Here is a 22784-nt window from a genome sequence, read left to right as displayed (position 1 = left end):
TTCGAAATAACTGCAGCAGAACAAGTACACTGGCAGAAGCAGTTACTAGTGCTGAAGCTGGCAACATCATTTGTGTAGCAACATCAGTTTCACAGACTGACTGTTTAAGAATAGACGCAAATGAGGTAGTGAACATCAGGCATTGTGTGGCCTTAGGCCTCATCATGCAAGACATACTTAGCAGTTTTGATCTCCTGTAATCTCTACTCCAGACATGGTGACCCACAGAGCAGTTTACACACTTCACAGGAGGGCAACAAATCAAATCCTTCATGGGCAGCCTTCCCACATTTGCCACAAGTGGCTTCTTCCTTACATCCAACAGTTGTGTGTCCAAAGTGCTGGCACTTAAAACAGCACATTGTGCTGGGGAACAGACTGCACACTTAGGCAAAGGGAACCTGCTTCGACATGCTCTGGAAGTTTCAAGCTGTTGAAAGTAAGTATCATGGAGTCCGATTTCACTAGAGCACCATCCACCATTTTCATTATGTTTTGTACATCAACAATTCCTTGTTGTCACCACTCATTTTTCAATTCTTACCGGCGAATATCAAATAGATCATTGCAGGTTGCCAGTTCAAGGGTTGTGCAGTTCTGTTACAATTGCATACTGCCCAAGGCATCTATCTTTTTGAAGGTTCGCTGCATGATGGGGATTAGAAGTTTCCACTAATAGTGTTCCAATGTGCAGGCACTTGACAAATTTTAAAGAGCCACAGATTCCTTCTAAACCCTTTTGGCTATAGAAGGGCAAAACCTTCTCAAAATTACCTTTTTTCTGCTTGACTACTAAAAAAACATACTGGTTAGCAGCATATGTTCTGTTACTCCAAATACTCTTTATCACTCTGAATAAGTCTAGAACAATGAGGACTAGCTACATGTGTCCCCTTGTTTGACTGGGCGTTGGTGCCTACCAGCAGCCAACCCTTTCCGCTGGGAGGAGAAAGAGTAAATTTTGAAGGATCCATCCTGGTCCCACAAGCAGCAAGGGAAATGAAAGTCCACATAGACAGAGCCCCATATGGCTAGGGAAGCCTTATACAAATGAGGTTCAGCAAGTCCCCCAGAGGTTGCCTGCTAACAACTGTTCCACCTCAACAGTAATGCAGTTCATCAGTGCGCAGGACATCTTGAGACTGAGCGATCTACACAGTCAAGCCATAATCCTTATTCCCTGTGACACTCAACTTCCCACTGCTGTGCCACTTGGTTCGTGCTGAAGCATGCCCAGAGTTTATGGTGACAGAGAACTGGCGATGCTTATAAATCCCTGGCTCAGGAACCCCAGTGTTGTCAAGCCCATACCCAGCAAGAGGATGCTGAGCCCCTGAGGGCAGTTAATTCAAGTTCTGTAGATCATTTGTACAATCAATCGTAATTATGTGGAACAAATCATTTTACATTCACAAATAAATATGGATACATGCTGATCAGCTACATTTTTACCTCGTTTTTTACTTTTTGGCACTACTGTGAGTTATGTGAGTTAATGATTCCTACCCATTACCTTTTACACATTAGACAATTACAAATTCTTTGATGGAATGTCATTTTTTCTTCTGGTATTGTAATCATGTACAGTATAGTTCCTTTTGAACTGTAGTGTATTATTTAGAACAAACTTCACCACAGAATAAATATACTGTGAAGCAGTAGTCAAAATGGCTAATTCCTTAAAAGGATGACCACAAGATGATAGTGGCTAATCATCACATGTTATCCTTACAGCATATCTTTGATTCTTACAGCACGTTTTTGACTAATGAAGATTTTATTTCTTGAAGTTGCATTATCTCAGAACATTATTAAATATGACATCACTGAATAAAATATGCAAACTACGTCAACTTACTGATTTCTCTCTCCCCGCAATTTGCAATGATTTGAAGTGGAAAGGTGGCTGAACTACGTCGTTTTAGGAGTTCCACAAAGTGTTTTTTCCAGTTTAAATTCTCATCAATATGGACACCTAAAAATTTTCATATTTCCGCCCTAATTATTATCTTCTCATCATGTGTTACACTTAGCATTAGTGTAGTACCTCTAGGTGTGCAGAACTAAATATATTGCATCTTTTTGAAACTGAGAGAAACTATTCACAGAAAACCAACCAATAATACTTTCAAGAATATTATTTACGATTTATTCTACTGCTGTATGTATTTTTGGAATAATTACCGTGCTAGTGTAATCTGATAAAAGAATTGATTCTGCTTGTTGTATATTACGACAGGTCATTTACATATCAGACCTTCAGAGATCAAGAGAATCAAGTACATTTTTGGTTACCTTGGACTTATTTCACTTTTAAGTACTATTTACGAAGCAGCTTTCAGAGCATAAAAGGTTCATGTCCAGATACTGAAAGTAACTGCTGTAGGATTGATAATATTATTGAGCATAGACGGAAACAGAATTATGTTTAGATCACAATGGAAACACATCCACTGTCACAGTTTGCAAGCTGTTTTGCCAGTGTGTAAGCTCTAAATAAAGAAGATTCATGATTATCAGTGAAGAGAGAACATATTTCATTCCTTCTAGAAACTTAGTGATTACAGTTGGCAAAATGTTTACCTTCAGCGACTTGTTCAGTCAAGTCCTAAAGACATTAGCTTCAAATAAGTCTTAAGGCTTGGAATGAAATCAGTAAGGATTTGTAATGTTAAAGATGATTTAGGTCACTGAAGTATGGATGTGTACCACATTCCATGCAAATGTGGCATGTCTTATGTAGGGCAGACTATTAGAACAGTCAAGAATAGATGCAAGAAACATCACAGACACACCTGACTAAAATAACCAAGCCAATAAGCTGCCACTGAGCACTGTCTTGAATACGATCATGAAATGAAATATGACAGGACCAGTATTGTGGTGAAAATATCAAGTTTCTGGGACAGCATTACTTACAGAGTCTACTGAAATAAAAAATGTCAATAAACCTAATAAACATGGATGGAGGTTTCAGTTTAAAAAAGGCTTGGATTCCGCCACTTAATTTATTAAGATCCTGTCAGCCATCACACCCACACTGAGAGTGTGTGTGTTTCATGTAATATCAGTGCTGGCTCTGATAATACAAGGGCAAGACTGTAATGGACAGGGTGAGCTGAACTAAATAGAAGCATAAAACCAAAGAAAGTCCACAGTGGGGATGGTGGTGGTCCAGGAAATGAGTACACATAGCAACAAAATTCTCACCACCTGAAGAAAATAACTCAGTTGAAGTTGAAATATTGTGCATAAAGTGCAAACATCAGCTTGGCTGAACACCCAGAAGTACACCAGTAATCAATCATGCCAAGAAAACCTGAGAGATCAAATCAGTCTGTGTTGGAAATGCATTATTTGGTAGAGAAAGACAAAAAGATTCTTGTGAAACTCAACTAGTAAGTTTTGTGACTGTTGTTTCAGAGAGTTGAGTAGTAGTGACCAGCTGCCACCAAATCTCATCTTTTACTGTGTGTCAGTTGCTCAGAGCATTACCTGTTATGTGGACAGAGACGCAGAGCCGTAAGTGCTGGATGTTGCTCACTGACATCACAGCTCCCACCAACTGCAATCTATCAATCACAAAGTTATTTAATATGTGCTTTAGCAATGTTAGGCTGAGAATTTCCAATCATAAATGAACATTCTCTGGGTGAAATATTCGTGACATAAGTTAAAAACTGTACTTGCATAAGACTAGGACACACAGATCTGGTTATTGCAAGCAAAGCCCTTCCAAGTGGGTCATCCAATTACACTGTATAGTGGAACTTTCAGTGCCATTAATATAATAATAGTGTTTGGAATTCACATCAGCTCATTCTACTCATAAAGTCACATTAGTATGGTGTCTGACGCAAAGAAGTTAAAACAGGTATATTGAGATGGAGAGGGGGTATTGATATCCTGGTCTATGGCCGAGTCATGTATGTTAACTGGAGTTTGGAATACCAGCTTTTTTAGTTGTGGGGAGGGGGTGGAGGGTAGGAAGATGGTATCCTAGTCTAGGGTTCAAATACATAGGTTAACTGGAGTTTGGGATACCATGATTTTATGGTTTGTTTTTAATGATATTGGCGGGCTTGACCCCCCCCCCCCCCCCTTTTTTTTGTCCCCAACCAACTCCTGTTTTCCATGGTTGCCCTGCTATTTTCATTGGGTTTAGTCACTGAACTGGTTCACATGTTATCTGTATTTTGTGGGTGTTACGATTGACGTTTTGGTGCCCACATTGACTATCCTCGAAATAGGGGTTTTTAGGCATGGTGATGACATCATTGGTCAAAGCAAATTGGTATTGTAGCTGTGCTGTGCCGCAATGTGTTATGTGACATCATCAAGCCACGGTGTGTTTATTTTGGAGTGGAAATGAAATGATGATGTAGAGGGTACAGTACATGAAGATACAGCATACTCTAGCAGTTTATGTATGTTGTGGCGATGCGTTTGTGAGGTATGTTAGTGTGCCATTTATTATGCTACACCTGTCGTATTTCTCTCAATGATTTTGCAGTTTTGTGTGATGAATATAATAAGTTAGGTATGGGGCTTTTAATTGATGTTTGTAGGAGTTCGGGATATTGCCTTTTGTAGTTGTCGTAGGGGGTTTATTGGTATCCTGGTCTAGACCTATATAACTCAACCCTAGATCAGGATACCAATAAACCCTCAATCACAACTACAAAATCCAGTAGCTATCTCAAACTCCTATGAACCTTAAAAACCAAAGCAACATTAACTAAAAACCGAACAGCTTAAATGAACAAAATATACAACAGCTGTAGCAGAGTAAATGAAACACTAACATACCTCACAAACACATTGTCACGACATAAAAATATTGCTTGGGTATGCCATCTCTCTTCATACACAGCATCCTCTACAACAATATTTCAATTCCACTCCAAAACAAACACACCATGGCTCGATGATGATACACAACACATTGCAACACAGCGCAATTACGTCACAGGTCAAAGCAGACAGGTGGTATCCTACAACCAAGTAATATATCCCCGCAAGGTAGTGTGCTAAGGCACCTCCTGTTCCTTACTTATGTAAATGACACACAGACCTAGAAAAAAAGCAGCTTTGATCATGTTGTTAGCACATGAAACTAGTGCAATAGTGAGCAATTTTAAGGAATTTCTGTTTACAACAACTGATTAAGTCATTAAGGTCATGAATTCATGATTCACCGCCAACAGGTTCACCCTTAATCTAATCTAATCTAAAGAAAACAAATTACACACAATTCGGAAAAACGAATCAGGCATAGTCCATATCAATTCAGCAGGGCTAGAAAAAAATCTTACCTTCATAGTTATTGAATTTAGCAATGTTAAAACGAAGGACGAAGTAAGGAACACACATTTTGTTGTTATCTCCAAAAAAAATTTCTGCTCCAAGATACAGCTCTCCATATACCATTTTGAAGACGCAAATTTTGGAAAACAATTTAAAATGCTGTATCTCTGGAACACTCTGGAACAGTTCCAGGTGTTCTTCTTCTTCTTCTTCTTCTTCTTCCTCTTCTTCTCTCTCTCTCTCTCTCTCTCTCTCTCTCTCTCTCTCTTTTTTTAACAATGTGTTTCTTACCTACTCCCGAATATTAGCATATACTAAATTCAATAACATTCAGAGACTATGAAGGTAACCACCACCCACCCCCACCCCAACTGCCTGAAATGATACGGATTACGCCATCAAGACCTGTATCTCCAACTGGTATTGAGTGGTAATGAGTTATAAAGAGCACTGTGTACAAAACTATTAGGAATGTGTGCTGCTGACGACTTAAATTGGAAGAACCACATAACAAAATGCTCCCAAATCTCAGATCAGCATGATTTGCTATGAAAATCATTTCAAAAGTTTGCTCCTTAGAAGCCACTACTACGGCTTACTTTTATTATTTCCATTGTCTTTTAGTTATGAAATTATATTTTTGGGATAAAAGTAATAGTTGATTAAACAAAATTTTCACACTAAGGCCTATAGAAAATGACTCTTCTAATCTTGAGAGGGCACACTGCAAGCCCCGCCTAGAATGACTTGTGTTCTCACGGTATCCTTCCTACAAACAAATTGCGGTTTTCTTTTTCTTTTTAAAAAAAAATCAGAAATTAACTTCTAGATGTATAACCTATTAGTGATTCCCCTTCCACGCAGAGTGAGCAAGAACAGGTAGGATTCAAAGACTTGTGGGTGGTGTCATAGTTCATAATGTACTGTCATAGTTCGTAAGGCACTGCCAATATACATAAAGAGGTTGGAGAGGAAAATGGCTTCTATAACAGAATTAAAAACATTTCTACTTGAGAAGAAGTGTGTCTCCAATGTAAGAGAAACCTGTAGGCCTAGCTTACAAAAACACTTGGCCACATTTCATGTCAATGTATATTTTTAACAGGAATAAATGTGAAAGAAAGGATGGTTACAGGTGTTCCTGTATTTATATTTTTCAGAAGTATAATGTAACAATTCATGATCTTCGAACGTAACTGTTTATAACTCTTGTGCACCATATAAGCTGCACTGAGTGAGGAGGCGTATCGGTTAGCACACCGCGTCCGGCCATCCTGATTTAGGTTTTCCGTGATTTCCCTAAATCGCTCCAGGCATATGCCAGGATGGTTCCTTAGAAAGGGCACGGCCAACTTCCTTCCCCAATCTGATGATCTCGCTGTTTGGTCTCTTCCTCAAACAACCCAACCCCACAATATAAGCTAATTATAGGCTCTAGATAAGTGTGGTTTTCTTGACAGATTTCTTTCCAAATAAAATACTTAGCAAGGTGCCATAGTGTTAAGGCACTGGATTCTTATTTGGGAAGCGTGAGCAGGGTTTAAATCTCCAGTCAGGTATCACAACTTTGGTTTTCCAATTTCTTAAGGTGAATGCTGCGATAGTTCCACTGAAAAGGCCATGCCCAACTTCCTGCCCCATCCTTCCTAACCTAATCCAAGTACATTGTATATGCTCCATATATGTGTAAATGTATCTGTAATGTATATGGCATATCCTATGCTGTTGTACTGCATGGCTGACGGGCAAACATGTAAATAAACTGGAAACTGTGAGACTAAGAGAGTGTGTCATTAAATCAGTACCTGCACTGACTTATCTGAAGCTACACAAACACAGTAGTAGACAGAAGCTATTCGAATGTCTGACAAAAATACCTACAGCAAATCTCACAACTTCATATGATTCAAATGCATAGGGCTGAGCGATCAAAAGTTCGAGTTTTGATCTATTGCCAACCACACACAGTATCCGCTTATATTCTAAGAAGAAAAACTCGCACAAGAAAAGAAACTTAAGTTTCAGTTACGTATCTTACCATGGGTCGCTGTCAACATAAACCAGAGCCATAGCAGCGTTGAATTATATGTTTAGTTGCTACTTAAAAACACGGAATAAGAAACATGTGTTTCTATCATTTGTAAACAACTGTAGAGATCACAACAGAGTCCCTTAAAACCATCGACAGCAATATTTCCAATTTCACAAGCTATTTTCCCAAGGTAATAACAATCAACGTCTCACACTCTCACGACTTCAACCTTGATCCTTGAATATACAGACTACTGTTTATCACAAACCGCCCAAGATCATTTCAGACACGGAGTCGTTAAAAAATAAATGTTTGTAATAGACTTCTCAAAATTAACAATTAAAATCTTCGACTTGTCCCCCCATAAAGCCAAGGTGATTTTTTTATCCTCTAGAATGACAGGGAATCAAAGTAAACCTTTGATTTGACTCACAATGTATTACGCAGAATGGAAGCAAGTGACATTTGACAAGCTGTTAGTGGTGAAAGATAAATTTGATGAAATGTGTTCGTGTACGTTGATAGTAGTAGTAAATCAGGAAGCGACGTGTCTGTGTGAAGTGATCTAGTTATAATAACTATTCCAATTATATTATTTTGTGGTTTCAGTACTGTGCGTTCTTCACACGAAGTCCTGAAAGCAAAGTTTCATAAGGTAAATAACTTTCCACATCTGCTCTCTTCGAATAAATAAAGACAGACAACGTGTTGTTCAATCGATTATTATCGCGGATTGTGCTGAGGCACAATGTTTCATAGCACTAAGTCTTGTCAGGAGACACGAAAATCTTAGAATACATTCAATGGACAGTGTCCCAGACACATCACTACAAACATTCGTTCGAAATTTTTCGTCGAGGTTTCACAAACGTTTCGTATACGCGTTTATAGGCGAACAGAACTGTTGTAATCGACGCCACGGTTGGCATAGTTGTTTTAAAGCACCACACTTTTACTTGTCGTACTCAAATAAACTGGAGACAATCACAGCCGAAATTTAGGCCAGTATAACTTCTCCTTCTGTTGACACTCTGCCAATAGAGATCTTTTACGGCAAAAATACTGTGCTTGGTGGTGTGCAGTTACGACCTCCGTAAAACCATAATAGGCCTACATATAATTTACAGTATTTTTCTTAAAGATATAGGAAGCACTTTCAGTCAGTTTATTTAGTGGGTCTACCACAGTGTTGAACTTGAAAGATCTCTAGAAATAATTATAAGTTCCAGAATGTAGTGAAAAGCCCCGTCAAAACAACCATTTCATGATGTCAATGAAACAGCTGTTTCGTTTGTTGAAACTTGTGTGTCAATTAGTGTTAAAGAATTGCTTGTCAGATAGGAACTTAGTAATACTTGGGTGACTAAGAGTTGATTTTTGTAGTGTACTTGCATAAAATGTTCAGTGCATTGCTGCCTGCAAAAGGCAGGGACCCTGATTCAAGTTATTGCCAATCACAAAATTTTCCCCTGCAAAAACATATTTTGTAGGTCTTAATGTGTATCAGTGAGTATGTACTGCTTCTTGTAAACAGTGAACAGTAAATAAATACATAGATTGTGTAGCAATGAACAGTATGGCTAGACATCTTTGCTTAAAGAGGGAGATGTAGCATGAAACAGTTAAAGATAATCATGTCAAAGTTCTGTTGTAGGATATACAAGATTGCCACATGGATTCTGTTTATAGGAGTAACTGAATCTTAGGGTAAATTAAAAACTGACTGTCAATTGAGTATCCAGGCCCAGATTCATGTTACCTGTGAACATTACCCAACACAAAGTTTTTTTTTTTGAAACGTCCCACCCACCCAACTCATTTGAGGCAGTACAAATCTAAAGTAGAATGTAGATATAAACATTTATACTACTGATGTACAATTTGTAAAATGAAGAAAAGTTATGCAACAGATACTGATGTTTGGTACTCTGCACTACAAGAATTGCTCATATTTGATGAATAATATAAACGTTCTGTTTCTGTTGAAATTCATTAACTCGTCTCATGAATTGCTGTATTGGTATGTTCCTTAGATGTTGTGGTATGACATTTAAGAGTTGTATTAATTTGAACATATGCAGTGGTATGGAGATAGGGTTATGGTTTTTACCTGATATAGTGTTCGTGGCACGTTTCATACTATTAAGTCATACCTAAACTTGATATGCAGTTCTCACTGCCAAATTAATGATAGTGGAGTCAACATTTTAAGTTTTTTTGTGGATATGTCTAGCATTGGTTGACAGTACCATACTGTGTATTATTCACTCTGTTTCTCCTGTAATATGAAAAACTTCTTTGGTAAGATTGGAATCATACTTCATATGACCAGAAACAAGGTAGTGGAAAATTACCGCAGAGGTGTATGATGTTGAGTCACAATATTATGACCATCTGCTTAAATAGCATGTTGGCCCACTTTTTGAGCAAAAAACAGCAGTGCTTCTGTATGGTGGAACTCAGCAAGCCCTGGGTAGATTCCTGGAGCTATGTGGAATCAGAAATCTATGCTCCATTCATGTAATCCCTGAAAATTACAGGCCAGTATTTAGTAAGTGCAGAGCTGGTGACTGAAAGTGTGCGTTCCTTAAGGTTTTGGTCATGTAAATTTGGTGAGCAAACACAAATATGAATTCACTAACATTCTCCTCAGACAACTACAGTACAATTCTGGCCTTGTGGTACGGACAGTTATCCTGCTGGAAAATACCATCGGAATCAGAGAAGGCATGATGCAAGTGGCCCACGATAATGTCCACAGCTATCTTAGTATCTTTAATTAGCAACAGAGGTCCCATTAAAGCCCAGATGAATGGTCTCTATAGAACAATAGTGCTCCCAACACCCTGTGTTTGTGGTATGGTGCTTGTTTAATAGAGCCATTCATCTAGGTGAGTCATGCAATCAAATGAATAGTATCATTATAGTTAATTTCTGAAGTTATTTATTGTTAAATACAGAAAAAAACTCTATTAAGTCACTTATAACTAGAGTGAGTGTGTTGTTAAGCTGTACATTGTGCTTGTCAGACAGTTCTAGCATTGTCTGCAGTTTGGTCACCTAAGCTTTCAGTGCCAATAACAAATGTGGAAGTAATCGTGAGACAGCTCTGTGTATAAGCCAAGCTACTTGTTATGTGCATTACAAATGAGCTCACATGTCCACAAATAAATCTTGTCCAGCTATATCCTCAACATTTCATACAAAGAAGCTGAGAAATATTTAAATCAGAGACCTAATACTACAGTGGATGAACATCTCAGTGAGAGACAATTGGATTGGGAGAAGGAATTTCCTCTTGCATGAAGTTCTCAGCACAGATTCCCAACAATTGTTCATCTTAATAGACCAAAACCCTCAAAGCTTATTCTGACTCCTACCCTCCTGTTTGCCAATAGAAACTTGCTGTCATCATGTCATTGAGAATCTTTACTTACTGCTATTTCCCAACAGTCAGATGCTTGTGGTCAAATTTCTGAAGGGTTGCACAAGAACACAGTACTGATATTGAAGAGTTAGTGTTTAGAATATTAAATGTGGTAACACAGTAAACCTTTTCTTTTAATGACTGTTTTGAGCATGCAGGCATCTACAATATGGTTTTCTCAATTTTATACAGGAAATAAAATACGGGTTAGAACCAGACAGAAGCGTCTTCTCATTTCAAGATGTCCCTTAATATATTATCAGGGGCATTCAAAAAACAAAGGAGCTGGAGGCATAGTTACAGAAACCACTACCTGTAGTTAGAAGTATTGACCCTGGCTGTTGAGACACTTGTCCCTCTGTGACACAAGGCGGTGAATGGCTGTCCCATAAAATTCCCGGGGCCGCGATGTTAGCCAGTTTGGCACGTACAGCTGATGTCGTTATCCAAGGTGAATTGTTTGCCCCTCAGAGCCTTTTTAAGGGGGATCAAAAGATGGCCCTGTTATGATTCACTTCATGCAGCATGGGAAAACAGTGATTGCCCAGCGTTACTTGCAAACCTTGACCACTCTGCGCCAAGCGATCAAATCAAAACAACCAGGCAATCTCACCCATGGGATCATTTTGCTCCACGGCAATGCAGAGCCTCATAAGGCCAACAAAGCCGTGGCCCTCCTGCAGAAATTCAAATAGGAGGTTCTCAGCTACCCTCCATACAGTCCGGTCCTCTCTCCCTGTGATTATGCCATTTTTGGTCACCTTAAAAAGGTATGTCTAGTTGAAGATATTCTAGTTTTTGCTGTCCATAGCTAAATAGTGTACTCATACTGAAGAGGGGAAAAGTCATTTAAATGATTCACCTGACCAGCAACATGTTTTGATTGATCCAATCTAGATAATCCTATGCCCAGTGTAGTTATAACTGACAATGTCACTGGTTTAATATAGCATCATGCAGGGATTGTTTCCAGTAGCACTGTTTGTTCAGCAGTTGTAGTGTATGATGATCTCTGAAACAATTTCTCCTGCACCACCATTGTTCTCTATTTGTTGTCAAATCTGAAACATCCCCCAAGGGGTGGTGATGTGCTTGGCTACAAGGAGGCCCCACCCTTTGGAACATCTTTTCCCTTCCATATTGCATGTCTATCCCTCTGCTATTCTTTTCCCCTCCCTTGGGGAACATGTCTGAGATATTTTGGGGAATGCGGTCTTAATTTTTAGCAGCCTGACATCAGAACAATCCCTCCACTGTTTTGTTTCTTTCTTTCTTCATTCTCCATCTGCTATCCTTCATCTGCTGTGTCATTTTAAGTTCCTCTTGGTTTCTTCTTCCTCCCTGTGCATTGCTGAAGGCCGGTCCACACATCTGACTCATAATAGGTGACTGGATAATGCGTAATTCCAGCCCCAGTCACCAGGTAGGGTTCTCACATATTTCGTGGTACGGGCCAGGTCCAGGGAGTGGTGATTGCCTGAGTTGTTACCTTCCCCAACTGCTAACTCTGTCAGGAGTTCAGGATGTGTGACCCGAGGTGTGAACAATTACATAAGGCAGGTGGACCCTCCCCTGAGGGGGCGTGCCCAGTTGGAAGGAGCACGCCATCAGAGACGCTGGCAATCATGGGAGATTTTCTCGCAATGAGCCAATCAGGAATTCAGTCTGCATCTACTAATTGCAAATGGAATGAGGCTAAAGGCTCCAAGGCTCTTCCAGCTGCACCTTGATTTCTCATGGTATTGCCCAGGTCTTTGTTATGGTTAATCTGTTTATTATTCAGAAAGGTGTTGATGCAAGTGCCTGCTGTATGAAATTGTGGTCTCGTTTACACAGTGGCACTTTGGTTTTGGAGACTAATTGTGATCCTCAGCCACAACTGCTTGTAGCTTCACTACTCCATGGCTATCCTGTTCGTGTTGAGGCCCATCAGATGCTGAATTCTTCACCTGTGTTAAATGCACGAGGCTGCAATGTCTTTTTCTCGCATTCGATAGAACAGTGCATCCATCAAACATCAAAGCCAGCTATTAAGTCATCATGGTCTGACTGTACATTCCAAATGTGATGTGCTGTTACCAATGTCAGCATTACAACCACATTCGAATGTCCTGTCGAAACCCAGCCACATGCATTACTTGTTGTACGAATGCTCATGAGGGTGATTGTCCACCCTTCTCCCCAGTATATCAGTTGCAATTGTGACCATTCAGCCTCATCCCAAGAATGTCCTGTGTATCTTGATGAGTGAGCTGTCTAGGAGATCTGGGCAATGGAAAAAGTGCCTTACCTTGTTGCTCATAAGTTCTTGGCTAGTTGGAAGCCCTGTATTTTACCATCTGGCAGCTACAGTACTATTCTCGCTACACCTTCCTCCGTGAAGAACACAGCCACACAGACTTGCAACCTTAAATTCAGCAAGCACGGTTGTAAAACCGCCCAATATCACGTTAGCATCCCTGTCTCCTCCTCCTCCTCCTCCTCCTCCTCCTCCTCCTCCTCCAGCTGTGCAACAAGCCTCCGTTTCACCGGTGTGCACTGCCAACCATATCTCTTTCCTGGAATCTGCTGGTCGACCTTGTGAGAATCCTGACACCTCTGTAGATCTCATGGAGCAGGATCCTCCAGCCTCTGCGCCTTGTAGCAGTGAGTCATTTAAGGCTGGCACTCGGCAGCAACCGCCTGCAAGTCCGGGTGTTAGAATAGGCACGAGGTATTCCTGCCTGTCATAAGAGGTGACTAAAAGGAGTCTAAGATGTTTTGGCCTTTATGTGATGGTCGCCTTTAGGGTTTGACATCCATTTTTCAAAATTTTCCCGAAGAGCGAGCCAATTGGGGAAGAGCGCCGTACATCATGCGCTGAGACCTATCGCATCCTTTGTTGACGTGGATCTGCACTTCTGCTCATTCTCCAACTGTTGGGTGCATATTTTCCCATCAACTGTGCAGTATCATTTTCTATGCTGACGATGATAATGGACTTGTTTACTTGCATGCACCTGATATCCAGCACGGTAGCCCGTCAGTTGTGGTGAGGCCCCCATGTAGCCTGTTGGTTGTAGCCTCCTGACCACACAGGGATCGCTCTGCTGGTGCCTGTGCTGTTAACTCCCCACATATGCTGAAGAGCAGATGCCCGTCACCCTGAGGTGTTGGGACTCCCGGCAATGGCCATCCTGCCAGGTGGCCTTTGTTGTGGCTGGAAGGCACCTGTGGGGAGGACCCCTGATTGGAGTGGGTGGCATCAGGGCAATGAAGCGTAGTACATCATCAGTCTCTAAGTGTTCATGGGCTCAATTCAATGCACAGAAGTATGACCCCAAATCGTTCCCCTCCTTGGCCACACCACAGGAGGAATATCAGGCTAAGGATGGCAGTGGCTCTTATTCGCTCTGGTACCTTGTATGTTCGAGAGCCGATGGAGAATCTTTCATGTCGATGAAGCCTCAGTTTTTTGTTGAGCATTTAGAGGAGAAGTTTGGGGAGATGGAGCACTTGTCCAACATGAGATCGGAGTCACTCTTCATCAAAACAGCATCCTCTGTCCAGTTACGGGCGTTACTGACTTGTGACAAACCGGGGGATGTTTCTGTAACCATCACACCCCATAAGAGCTTAAATATGGTCCAGCATATCATATTTCAAAGGTACCTTCTTTTGCAGTCTGATGATGAGCTGCGCGCCAATTTATAGTGACAAGGTGTACATTTCGTTCTTCATGTCCACCAGGGTCCGAGGAACAATCAGGTTGCCACTGGTGCCTTCATCTTGGCCTTAAAGGGTGATACATTACCTGAGAAGGTCAATGTGATGGCCTGCTACTGTGATGTAAAGCCCTATATCCATCTCCCAATGCCATGCTTTAAATGATGGAAGTTTGGTCATATGTCTTCCCACTGTACTTCCAGTGAAGCAGGTAGAGATTTCGGATGCCCATCATATCCCAATACTCGATGTGCCCCAACTCCCATCTGTGTCAACTGCAGAGAGTAGCATTCACCTTGATCACCTGACTATAGGATTCTCCAGAAAGAAAGGAAAATCATGGAGTACAAGACCTTGGACTGACTGACCTACACTGAGGCTAAGAGGAAATTTGGGCACCTACATCCTGTACGTATGACATCTTACACCACCTCTACAACAGTTCTAGCGCCATCAGCTCCGCCAACCCCAGTCACTTCTCAGAGCCGGAAGACTATACCTGCCTCCTTGATTGTTAGTGCACTTTCCTCCCTGTGGCTCCTGCATCACCTATTTTGGGAGCAGCGCCCCCCCCCCCCCCCCCTCCCCCCTCCCAACCATCGGCCATCGGGGATATCAGTCTCCACTTCTGCACCGGAGAAGCGTAAGTCTTCTTAGACTCCCCTCACTAGGAAGGGGTCCCTTTGGGTCTCTCTCTCTCTCTCTCTCTCTCTCTCTCTCTCTCTCTCTTCCCAGGTTTCTGCTAGTGGAAAAGATGACACCCACCAGTGGCTGAAGAGCGCAAAAGCAGCTGGTCATAGGGCTTCACGCTCATCCTCAGTCCCGGAGACTGAATCAGTGAAGTCCTCCCAGCCAAGGAAACCCAAGGAACAGTGAGAGAAATCCAAAAAGAACATCCCTGAGACCAAAGTAATTGCAGTGGCACCCACACTACTTCTACCTACAAGCTCTGCATCTGCGGATAAGGTGTAGATACTGGCGTCCGCTGAGGACCTAGATCTTGCCACACCCTTAGATACAATGGATATAGACTGCTCAGGCAAAAAGTCGGTGGTAGCAGATGACCCTGAGGTGTAAACTGCTTCATTGAATGTTCCATGCCTTCCCAGTCTCACAATGACGTCATCCTCCAGTAGAATTGTGGCAGTTTTTTCCACCACCTGGATGAGCTATGGCAACTGTTAACCACTGTTAAGCTCTACACCTGCTTTCTGCATTGCCCTCCAGGAAACCTGGTTCCCGGCAATGTGGACCCCTGCCCTCTGTGGCTATAATGGACACTGCAGGAACCATAGAGACTATAATCAGTGTCAGGTGGAGTTTGCATTTATGTCCTAAATTCAGTCTGTAGTGAAACTGTACCCCTTAAAACCCCTCTTTAAGCTGTGGCTGTCAGAATAAGGTCGACACAGGAAATAACTGTCTGCTATGTATATCTTTCTGCAGTACCCCTGAGTGTATTAGCTGCACTGTTTGATCTGCTCTCTAAATCTTTCCTACTTTTGGGAGATTTTAATGCCCATAACCTCTTGTGGGGTGACACCATGCTTACTGGTCAAGGCAGAGATGTCAAAACTTCACTGCCTCAGTTCGACCTCTGCCTCTTAAATACTGGGGCCGCCACACATTTCAGTGTGGCTCATGGTAGTTACTCAGCCATTGATTTGTCAATTTGTAGCCTAGGACTTCTCCCACCTATCCACTGGAGAGCACATGATGTCCTGTGTGGTTGTACCACTTCCCTATCTTCCTGTCACTACTCCGGCATCAGGCACAAAGACGCCTGCCCATATGGGCTTTAAACAAGGTGGACTGGGCAACTTTCACCTCTGCTATCGCTGTTGAATCTCCCCCACATGGGAACATTGATATGGTGGTTGAGCAGGTGACTACAACAATCCTTTCTGCGGCAGAAAACACGATCCCTCGCTCTTTAGGGTGCCCCTTATGAAAGACAGTCCCTTAGAGGTCACCAGTAGTAGCTGAAGCAATTAAGGAGCATCAGTGGGCTCTACAATGGCCTAAGTGGCACCCTTCCCTGGAGCACCTCATATCCTTTAAATGTCTCCCGTGCTGGCGCTCGCCAACTTATCAAACAACAGAAGCAGAAGTGTTTGGAGAGATACATCCCAACCATTGGGTGCCATATGTCACCTTTCCAACATCTTTTTAGGTACTAGACCCAACAGGTGTCCCCAGTGTTAATATAACTGGAGTGTTATCTACCGACGCAATCACCATTGCCGAGCTCTTTGCTGAGCACTATGCTTGACCCTCTGCATCGGAGAATTACCTCCAGCCTTTCACACTCTCAAACGGCGGATGGAAGGGAAAGTCGTCTCGTCCACTATATGCTACAGTGAACCCTATAATTCTCTGTTTACAGAGTGGGAGCTCCTCAGCGCCCTTGCACATTGCCCTGACACTGCTCCTGGGCCAAATTGGATCCACAGTCAGATGATTAAACATGTCTCTGACTACAAGTGACATCTTATCGTCATCTTCAACTGGTTCTGGTGCAAAGGCATATCTCCATCACAATGGCAGGAGAGCACCATCATTCCGGTGCTTAAACCGTGTAAAAACCCATGTGATGTGGACAGCTATTGGCCCATCGGCCTCACCAACGTTCTTCGTAAGCTACTGGAACGTATGGTGTGTTGGCAGTTGGGTTGGGTCCTGAAGACATGTGGCCTACTGGCTCCATGTCAGGGTGGCTTCCGCCAGGGTCGCTCTACCACTGATAATCTTGTGTCCCTCAAGTCTGCCATCTGAACAGTCTTTTCCAAACACCAACACCTGTTTGCTGACTTTTTTTATTTATGAAAAGCATATGACATGACCTGGCGACATCGTATCCTTGCCACATTATACGAGAGAGGTCTCCGAGGCCCATTCCCGATTTTTATCAACAATTTCCTGTCACTTCATACTTTCTGTGTCCAAGTGGGTGCCTCCCATAGTTGCCTCCATATCCACTAGAATGGGGTCCCACAGGGCTCTGTATTGAGTGTATCTCTATTTTTAGTGGCCATTAATGGTCTAGCAGCAGCCATAGGGCCGTCCGTCTCACATTCTCTGTATGCAGACGACTTCTCTGCATTTCATACTGCTCCACGAATACTGGTGTTGCTGAGCGGCACCTACAAGGAGCAATCCACAAGGCGCAGTCGTGGACTGTAGCCTACTGTTTCCATTTTTTGGCTGCAAAGACGTGTGTTATGCACTTCTGCCAGCATCATACAGTTTATCCGTAACTAGAACTTTACCTTAATGACGATCTCACTCACTGTACGGGAGATGTATTGATTCTTAGGACTGGTTTTCAGCGTCCAATTGACTTGGCTTCCTCACCTTCATCAGCTTATGCGGAAGCACTGGCAGTACCTCAATGCCCTTCGCTGCCTGAGCAACACCAACTGGGTTGTAGATCTCTCTATGCTGCTGCAGCTCTACAGAGCCCTTGTTCAATCCTGCCCTGACTGTGGGAGTCTAGTTTATGGTCTGGTGGCACCCTTGGTGTTGCATTTGCTTGACCCAGTGCACCACTGTGGCATTCACCTAGCAACAGGAGCTTTTAAGATGAGTCCGGTGATCAGCTTCCTGGTGGAGGCCGGAGTCCCTCATTGCAGGTTAGGTGTGCACAACTGCTGGCCAGTTATGTTGCATATTTTCATAGTTCTCCTACGCATCCGAATTACCGTCTCCTTTTACCATCTGCAGTGGTTCATCTCCTGCATCGGCAGCCCAGGTCATGGCTTCCAATTGCAGTTTGTGTGTCTCGTCCCTTCTTTCGAACTGGAGTCCTTGCCTTTACCACATATACTTGAGGTCCATTCACATACACCTCCATGGTGTACACCTAGGCCGTGGCTTAGCCTGGACCTTTCACATGGTGCTTAGGACTCAGTTAACCCAGGCTATCCACTGCCACTTCCTCTTGGTTCTTGACAAGTATGTAGGCCTTGAAGTGGTTTGCACTGATGGCTCAATGGCAGATGATCACATCGGCTTCGTGTGTGTCTATGGAGGATATATTGAACAGCTTTCCTTGCCTGATGTCTGCTGTGTTTTCACTGCCGAGCTGGTGGCTATATCTTGTGCTCTTGAGCACATCCATTCATGCCCTGGGGGAGTAATTTCCTCTGTGTACTGACTCCTGGAGCAGTCTACAAGCTATTGACCAGTGCTACCCTCATCCTTTGGTAGCAACCATCCAGAGTCCATCTATGCACTGGAACGGTAGAGTCGTTCAGTGGTGTTTGTCGGGACCCCAGGTCTTGTCGGAATTCCAGGCAACAAACTTGCCGACAGGCTAGCTAAACAGCCTATGTGGAAACTGCTTATGGAGAACAGCTTCTCTGCAACTGACCAGCATTTAGTACTATGACACCAGGTTTTGTGGCTTTGAGAGACGGAATGGCATAACCTTAGTAAGCACAACAAACTACGTGCCATGAAGGAGACTACGAATGTGTGGAAGACCTCCAAGCGGGCCTCTCGCAGGGACTCTGTGGTTCTCTGTTGGCTGCGCATGGCCACACTTATGCGACACATGGCTACCTCCTGAGCCGTGATGACACACCTCAGTGTCGATGCGTCGCCAAGCTGACAGTGGCCCATATCTTGGTGAGCTGTCCTCCTTTGGCTGCCCTGTGATGGACTCTTCAGTTACCGGACTTATTGGCATTAATTTTAACTGACAATGCCTCATCAGTTAATTTAGTTTTACTTTTTATACATGAGTGGTTTTTTCATTCTATATAATTTTTTGCGCATGTCCTTTGTCCCTTTGTGTTCTCCACTCTAATGCTTTTAGGCTGGATGTTTTAATGTGTCGCAGAGTGGCTAACTTTTCCTTTTTATTCTCGCGGTTGGCGAGCCACGGTCATCTGCTCTCTTGTTTTTATCCCTTCTACCTTTTCTTGCTTGTCTCTGTGGTTTTCTTTTCCTGTTTTGTCCTTCTGTCTTTCTTCTGGTTCTTCCATTCTCCTGTTATTGTGCTGTACGTTTCCTTTCTTTTCTTCTCTTCTTTTCCTTGTGTAATTATTTTACCAGGAACAAGGGACTGATGATGACCTCGCAGTTTGGTCCCTTCCCCCCCTCCTTTAAACCAACCACGTGGCAGCTGCCGACGTGGCAACCCTTCATTTCTTCTCCTCTCTCCTTTCCCTCTCATGACCCTTCTCCAATGGAACGTTCACAGCATTAGATCCAACAAGGAGGAATTAGAGATGCCCTTGAAATCACAGCGTGCATTTGTTTTCTGCCTCCAGGAAATAAAATTGCATCTTTATGTTCACTTGGATCTCTTGCATTTCTTTCTTTGACCTTCCCTCTGAGGACAGCATTCCACCTCGTGGAGGAGTTATCCTTCTCATCTGGAATGATGTTCATAGTCAAACCACCATCTCACTGAACACCCAGCTGCAAGCTGTTGCTGTCCGTTTTTCCCTTCCTTTCTAGATCTTTTCTCCTTGCACCGTCTACATCCCTCTGCCATTTGATGTCACCAGGGTGAACTTCCTCCAGCTTATTGGGCAACTCCCTCACCCCTTTTTGCTGGTCAGTGACTTTTATGCTCACCATCCTCCATGGGGCTCTTCGCAAACCTGTCCAAGAGATGCCCTCTTGGCTGACCTTTTCAATCAACTCAACCTCATCTGCCTTAACACTGGATCACCCACATTCCTTTCAGACTCCATACACACTTATTCCCATTTGGATGTCTCATTCCTGCACTGTCCAGCTTGTCCATCGTCTCAAGTGATCCTTTCTCTCTGACACATACTTGAGCAACCATAACCTGTGTGCTATCCATTTGCTGACTTCTGCCCCACCTACATGTGAACCAAATTGGCAGCTTTCAAAGGCCAACTAGAGGCTTTACTCCTCCCTGACGAACAAGATTTCCCCAGTTGTGATGACCAGGTAGAATACCTTACAAACATATCCTTATCACTGCAGAATGTTCCATTCCTTGCACTTCACCTTTACTGTGCTGTATACCAATCTCTCTGTGGACTGAAGCATGCTACAATGCTATTCACATGTAGAGGTGAGCTCTCGGAATTTTTCACTGTCATCCTTAAGATAGGGCTTGCATTTGTCGTAAACAGTTGCATGCACAGTTGTTGCATTCTTCAGGATACGAAAAATGCTAGCTGGATTTCATTTACTAGTTCTTTTAACAATACCTCTCCCTCTTCCATTGTGTGGGCCAACCTCAGACGACTCTCTGGACCAAGGTTCATTCCCCAGTTTCTGGCCCAACTATAGCAGGTTTATGTCATTGTGGACCCCATTGCTATTTCCAACACCTTGGTCTGCTATTTTGCGGAGATTTTGAGCTCCACCCATATCACACCGCCTTTCTCTATCGGAGATGAGTGGAGGAGGCTTGGGTGATACTCTTTTCCTCCCAGAATCATGAATACTACAATGCCACCTTTATTATGTGGGAGTTAGATCATGCTCACACTGCATCCTGATCTTCCACCCGAGGGCCGTACAATGTTCACATTCAGATGTTGCAGCACCTTGCGGGCTAGACTTTCTTCTTCATACTTGTAGTCGCATCTGGGCAGATGTCACATTTCCTAGATGCTGGCGTGAAGTCTCTGTCATACCCATAGCTAAGCCCGGTAAAGACAAACACCTTCTTCTAGCTATTGCCTCATTTCTTCCACCAGCTGTGTTTGTGAGGTGATGGAACATATGATTCATGCCCAGCTGGTATGGTGGCTTGAGTCTCACAGTTTACTAACCACTGCATAATGTGGATTTCAGGCATGCCATTCTGTAGTTGACCATCTCTTCACTTTGTCAGCCCATCTCGTGAATGATTTTTTACAGAAATACCAGACTGTTGCCATGGTTTTTGACCTCAAGGAGTGGTATCCTCTGTACTCTATGGCCTGTCTCCTGCCGGGCATCTCCAGCTCCCTTTTCATTGACGATTTTGCAGTCTATTGTAATTTTCCATGGACTTGTCTCCTTGAGCAATGTCTTCAGCGATGTCTTGATCATCTTTACTCATGGAGCATCGACAGTGGCTTTCACTTTTCCACAGACAAAACGATTTGTATGAATTTTTCTGACAGAGCAGTGAATTTCTTCCACTATCTCTACATCTTGGACTTGTTGCTCTTCCATTTGCTGAAACTACAAAATCCCTGAGGCCCATTCTGGATAGGAAGCTTTCTTGGTCCTCCCATATGTCTTACCTGGCTGACCGCTGTACCCGGTCCCTCAATATTGTACGTGTCCTCAGTGGTACTTCATGGAGAGTGGACTGGACCACCCTCCTCCATCTGTAGCAGACCCCTGTCTGTTTGAAACTAGATGTGTGTTTCAATTATGCATCTAATCATCGTTCATCTTATGCTGCCTAAATACAATCCACCATTGTGGCATCCGTTTCGCCACTGGCACCTTTTACACTAGACCAGTTGAGAGTCATTATGCAGAAGCTGTCGAACTAACACTGTCATACTGTTCTAATGTTCTCCTCAGCAGATAAGCATGCTGTTTGTCTGCCATGCCTGGCTAGCCATCATATGCCTTCTTGTTTGATGACTTCTTTGATTGCCATAATGGGGCATGTCCCTCTTCTCTCTTAACTCCTGGAGTTTGGTTTCGGCTATTGCTCCGGCAGCTTAACTTTATGCTGCATGCCACTTTCCCGGTGGGTGTGAACCTGTCACTTCCTTGGCTCCATGCAGCAGCCCATGTCCACCTTGGACTTCATTTGCTCCCTAAGTACACTACTTCAGGTTCTATCTATCGCTGTAAGTTTCTCGACCTTTACACAGAACTTAGCGGTAGTACCTTTGTGTACACTAATGGCTCTCAGACTGACCATAGTGTCAGGTGTGTCTTTGTCATTGGCACTAACCATTTTCAGTATTGACTTCTGGAACATTGCTCAGTATTTACAGCAGAGCTCTTCACCTTGTATCAGGCCAGGTAGTACCTTTTCAAATGTCACCTGCTCCGATTCTCTCTGTGCCTGTCAGAGCCTCTGTGTGCTTTATGCAGTCCATCCCTTAGTGCAACAGTTCCAAGGAAGCTTCTACTGGCTCACTCTAGGAGGATTCACTGTGATGTTTATGTGTGTTCCTGGTCCTGTCGGTCTGATGGGAAATGAGGCTGCTGGCACTGCTGCCAGGACTGCTGTCCTGGTACCTTGGCCCACTAGTTCTTCCATTCCTTCCAGTGATCTCCACGTTGCAGTCTGTCAGCAGGTACTGTCATTTTGGCATCACCACTGGCCTTACCTTCATGGGAACAAGCTCTGGGGAATTAAACCTG

The 22784-nt window shown here is 43.1% G+C and overlaps 2 protein-coding genes across 6 annotated transcripts in view; one reads left to right on the top strand and one right to left on the bottom strand.

Annotated features, from left to right (window-relative positions):
• LOC126354666 (syntaxin-8) overlaps nt 1–7722 on the bottom strand; it is a 64576-nt gene extending 56854 nt beyond the window's left edge. Inside the window, exons 1-2 of one of the 4 annotated variants that reach the window (XM_050004452.1) lie at nt 7346–7590; nt 3496–3572 (exon numbers count right to left, since the gene is read on the bottom strand). In XM_050004452.1, the coding sequence (XP_049860409.1) occupies nt 3496–3572; nt 7346–7348 (80 nt within the window). In that variant the 5' untranslated portion in view covers nt 7349–7590. Of the gene's footprint in view, nt 1–3495; nt 3573–7345 lie in introns of all 4 variants that reach the window. The other 3 variants (XM_050004450.1, XM_050004453.1, XM_050004451.1) reach the window with 3 other exon arrangements.
• A 43-nt stretch (nt 7723–7765) lies between these two features.
• The window catches only part of LOC126354663 (transmembrane protein 184B), a 129144-nt gene continuing 114125 nt past the window's right edge, over nt 7766–22784 (top strand). Inside the window, exons 1-2 of one of the 2 annotated variants that reach the window (XM_050004447.1) lie at nt 7766–7852; nt 7949–7994. The gene's annotated coding sequence lies outside the window, so the exon portion shown is untranslated. The remainder of the gene's footprint in view (nt 7853–7948; nt 7995–22784) is intronic. The other variant, XM_050004446.1, reaches the window with a different exon arrangement.

This window comes from Schistocerca gregaria, chromosome 3 (assembly GCF_023897955.1).
Source record: "Schistocerca gregaria isolate iqSchGreg1 chromosome 3, iqSchGreg1.2, whole genome shotgun sequence".
In the NCBI taxonomy this organism is placed as follows: domain Eukaryota; kingdom Metazoa; phylum Arthropoda; class Insecta; order Orthoptera; family Acrididae; genus Schistocerca; species Schistocerca gregaria.
This window is presented reverse-complemented; position numbering and strand designations above follow the sequence as displayed.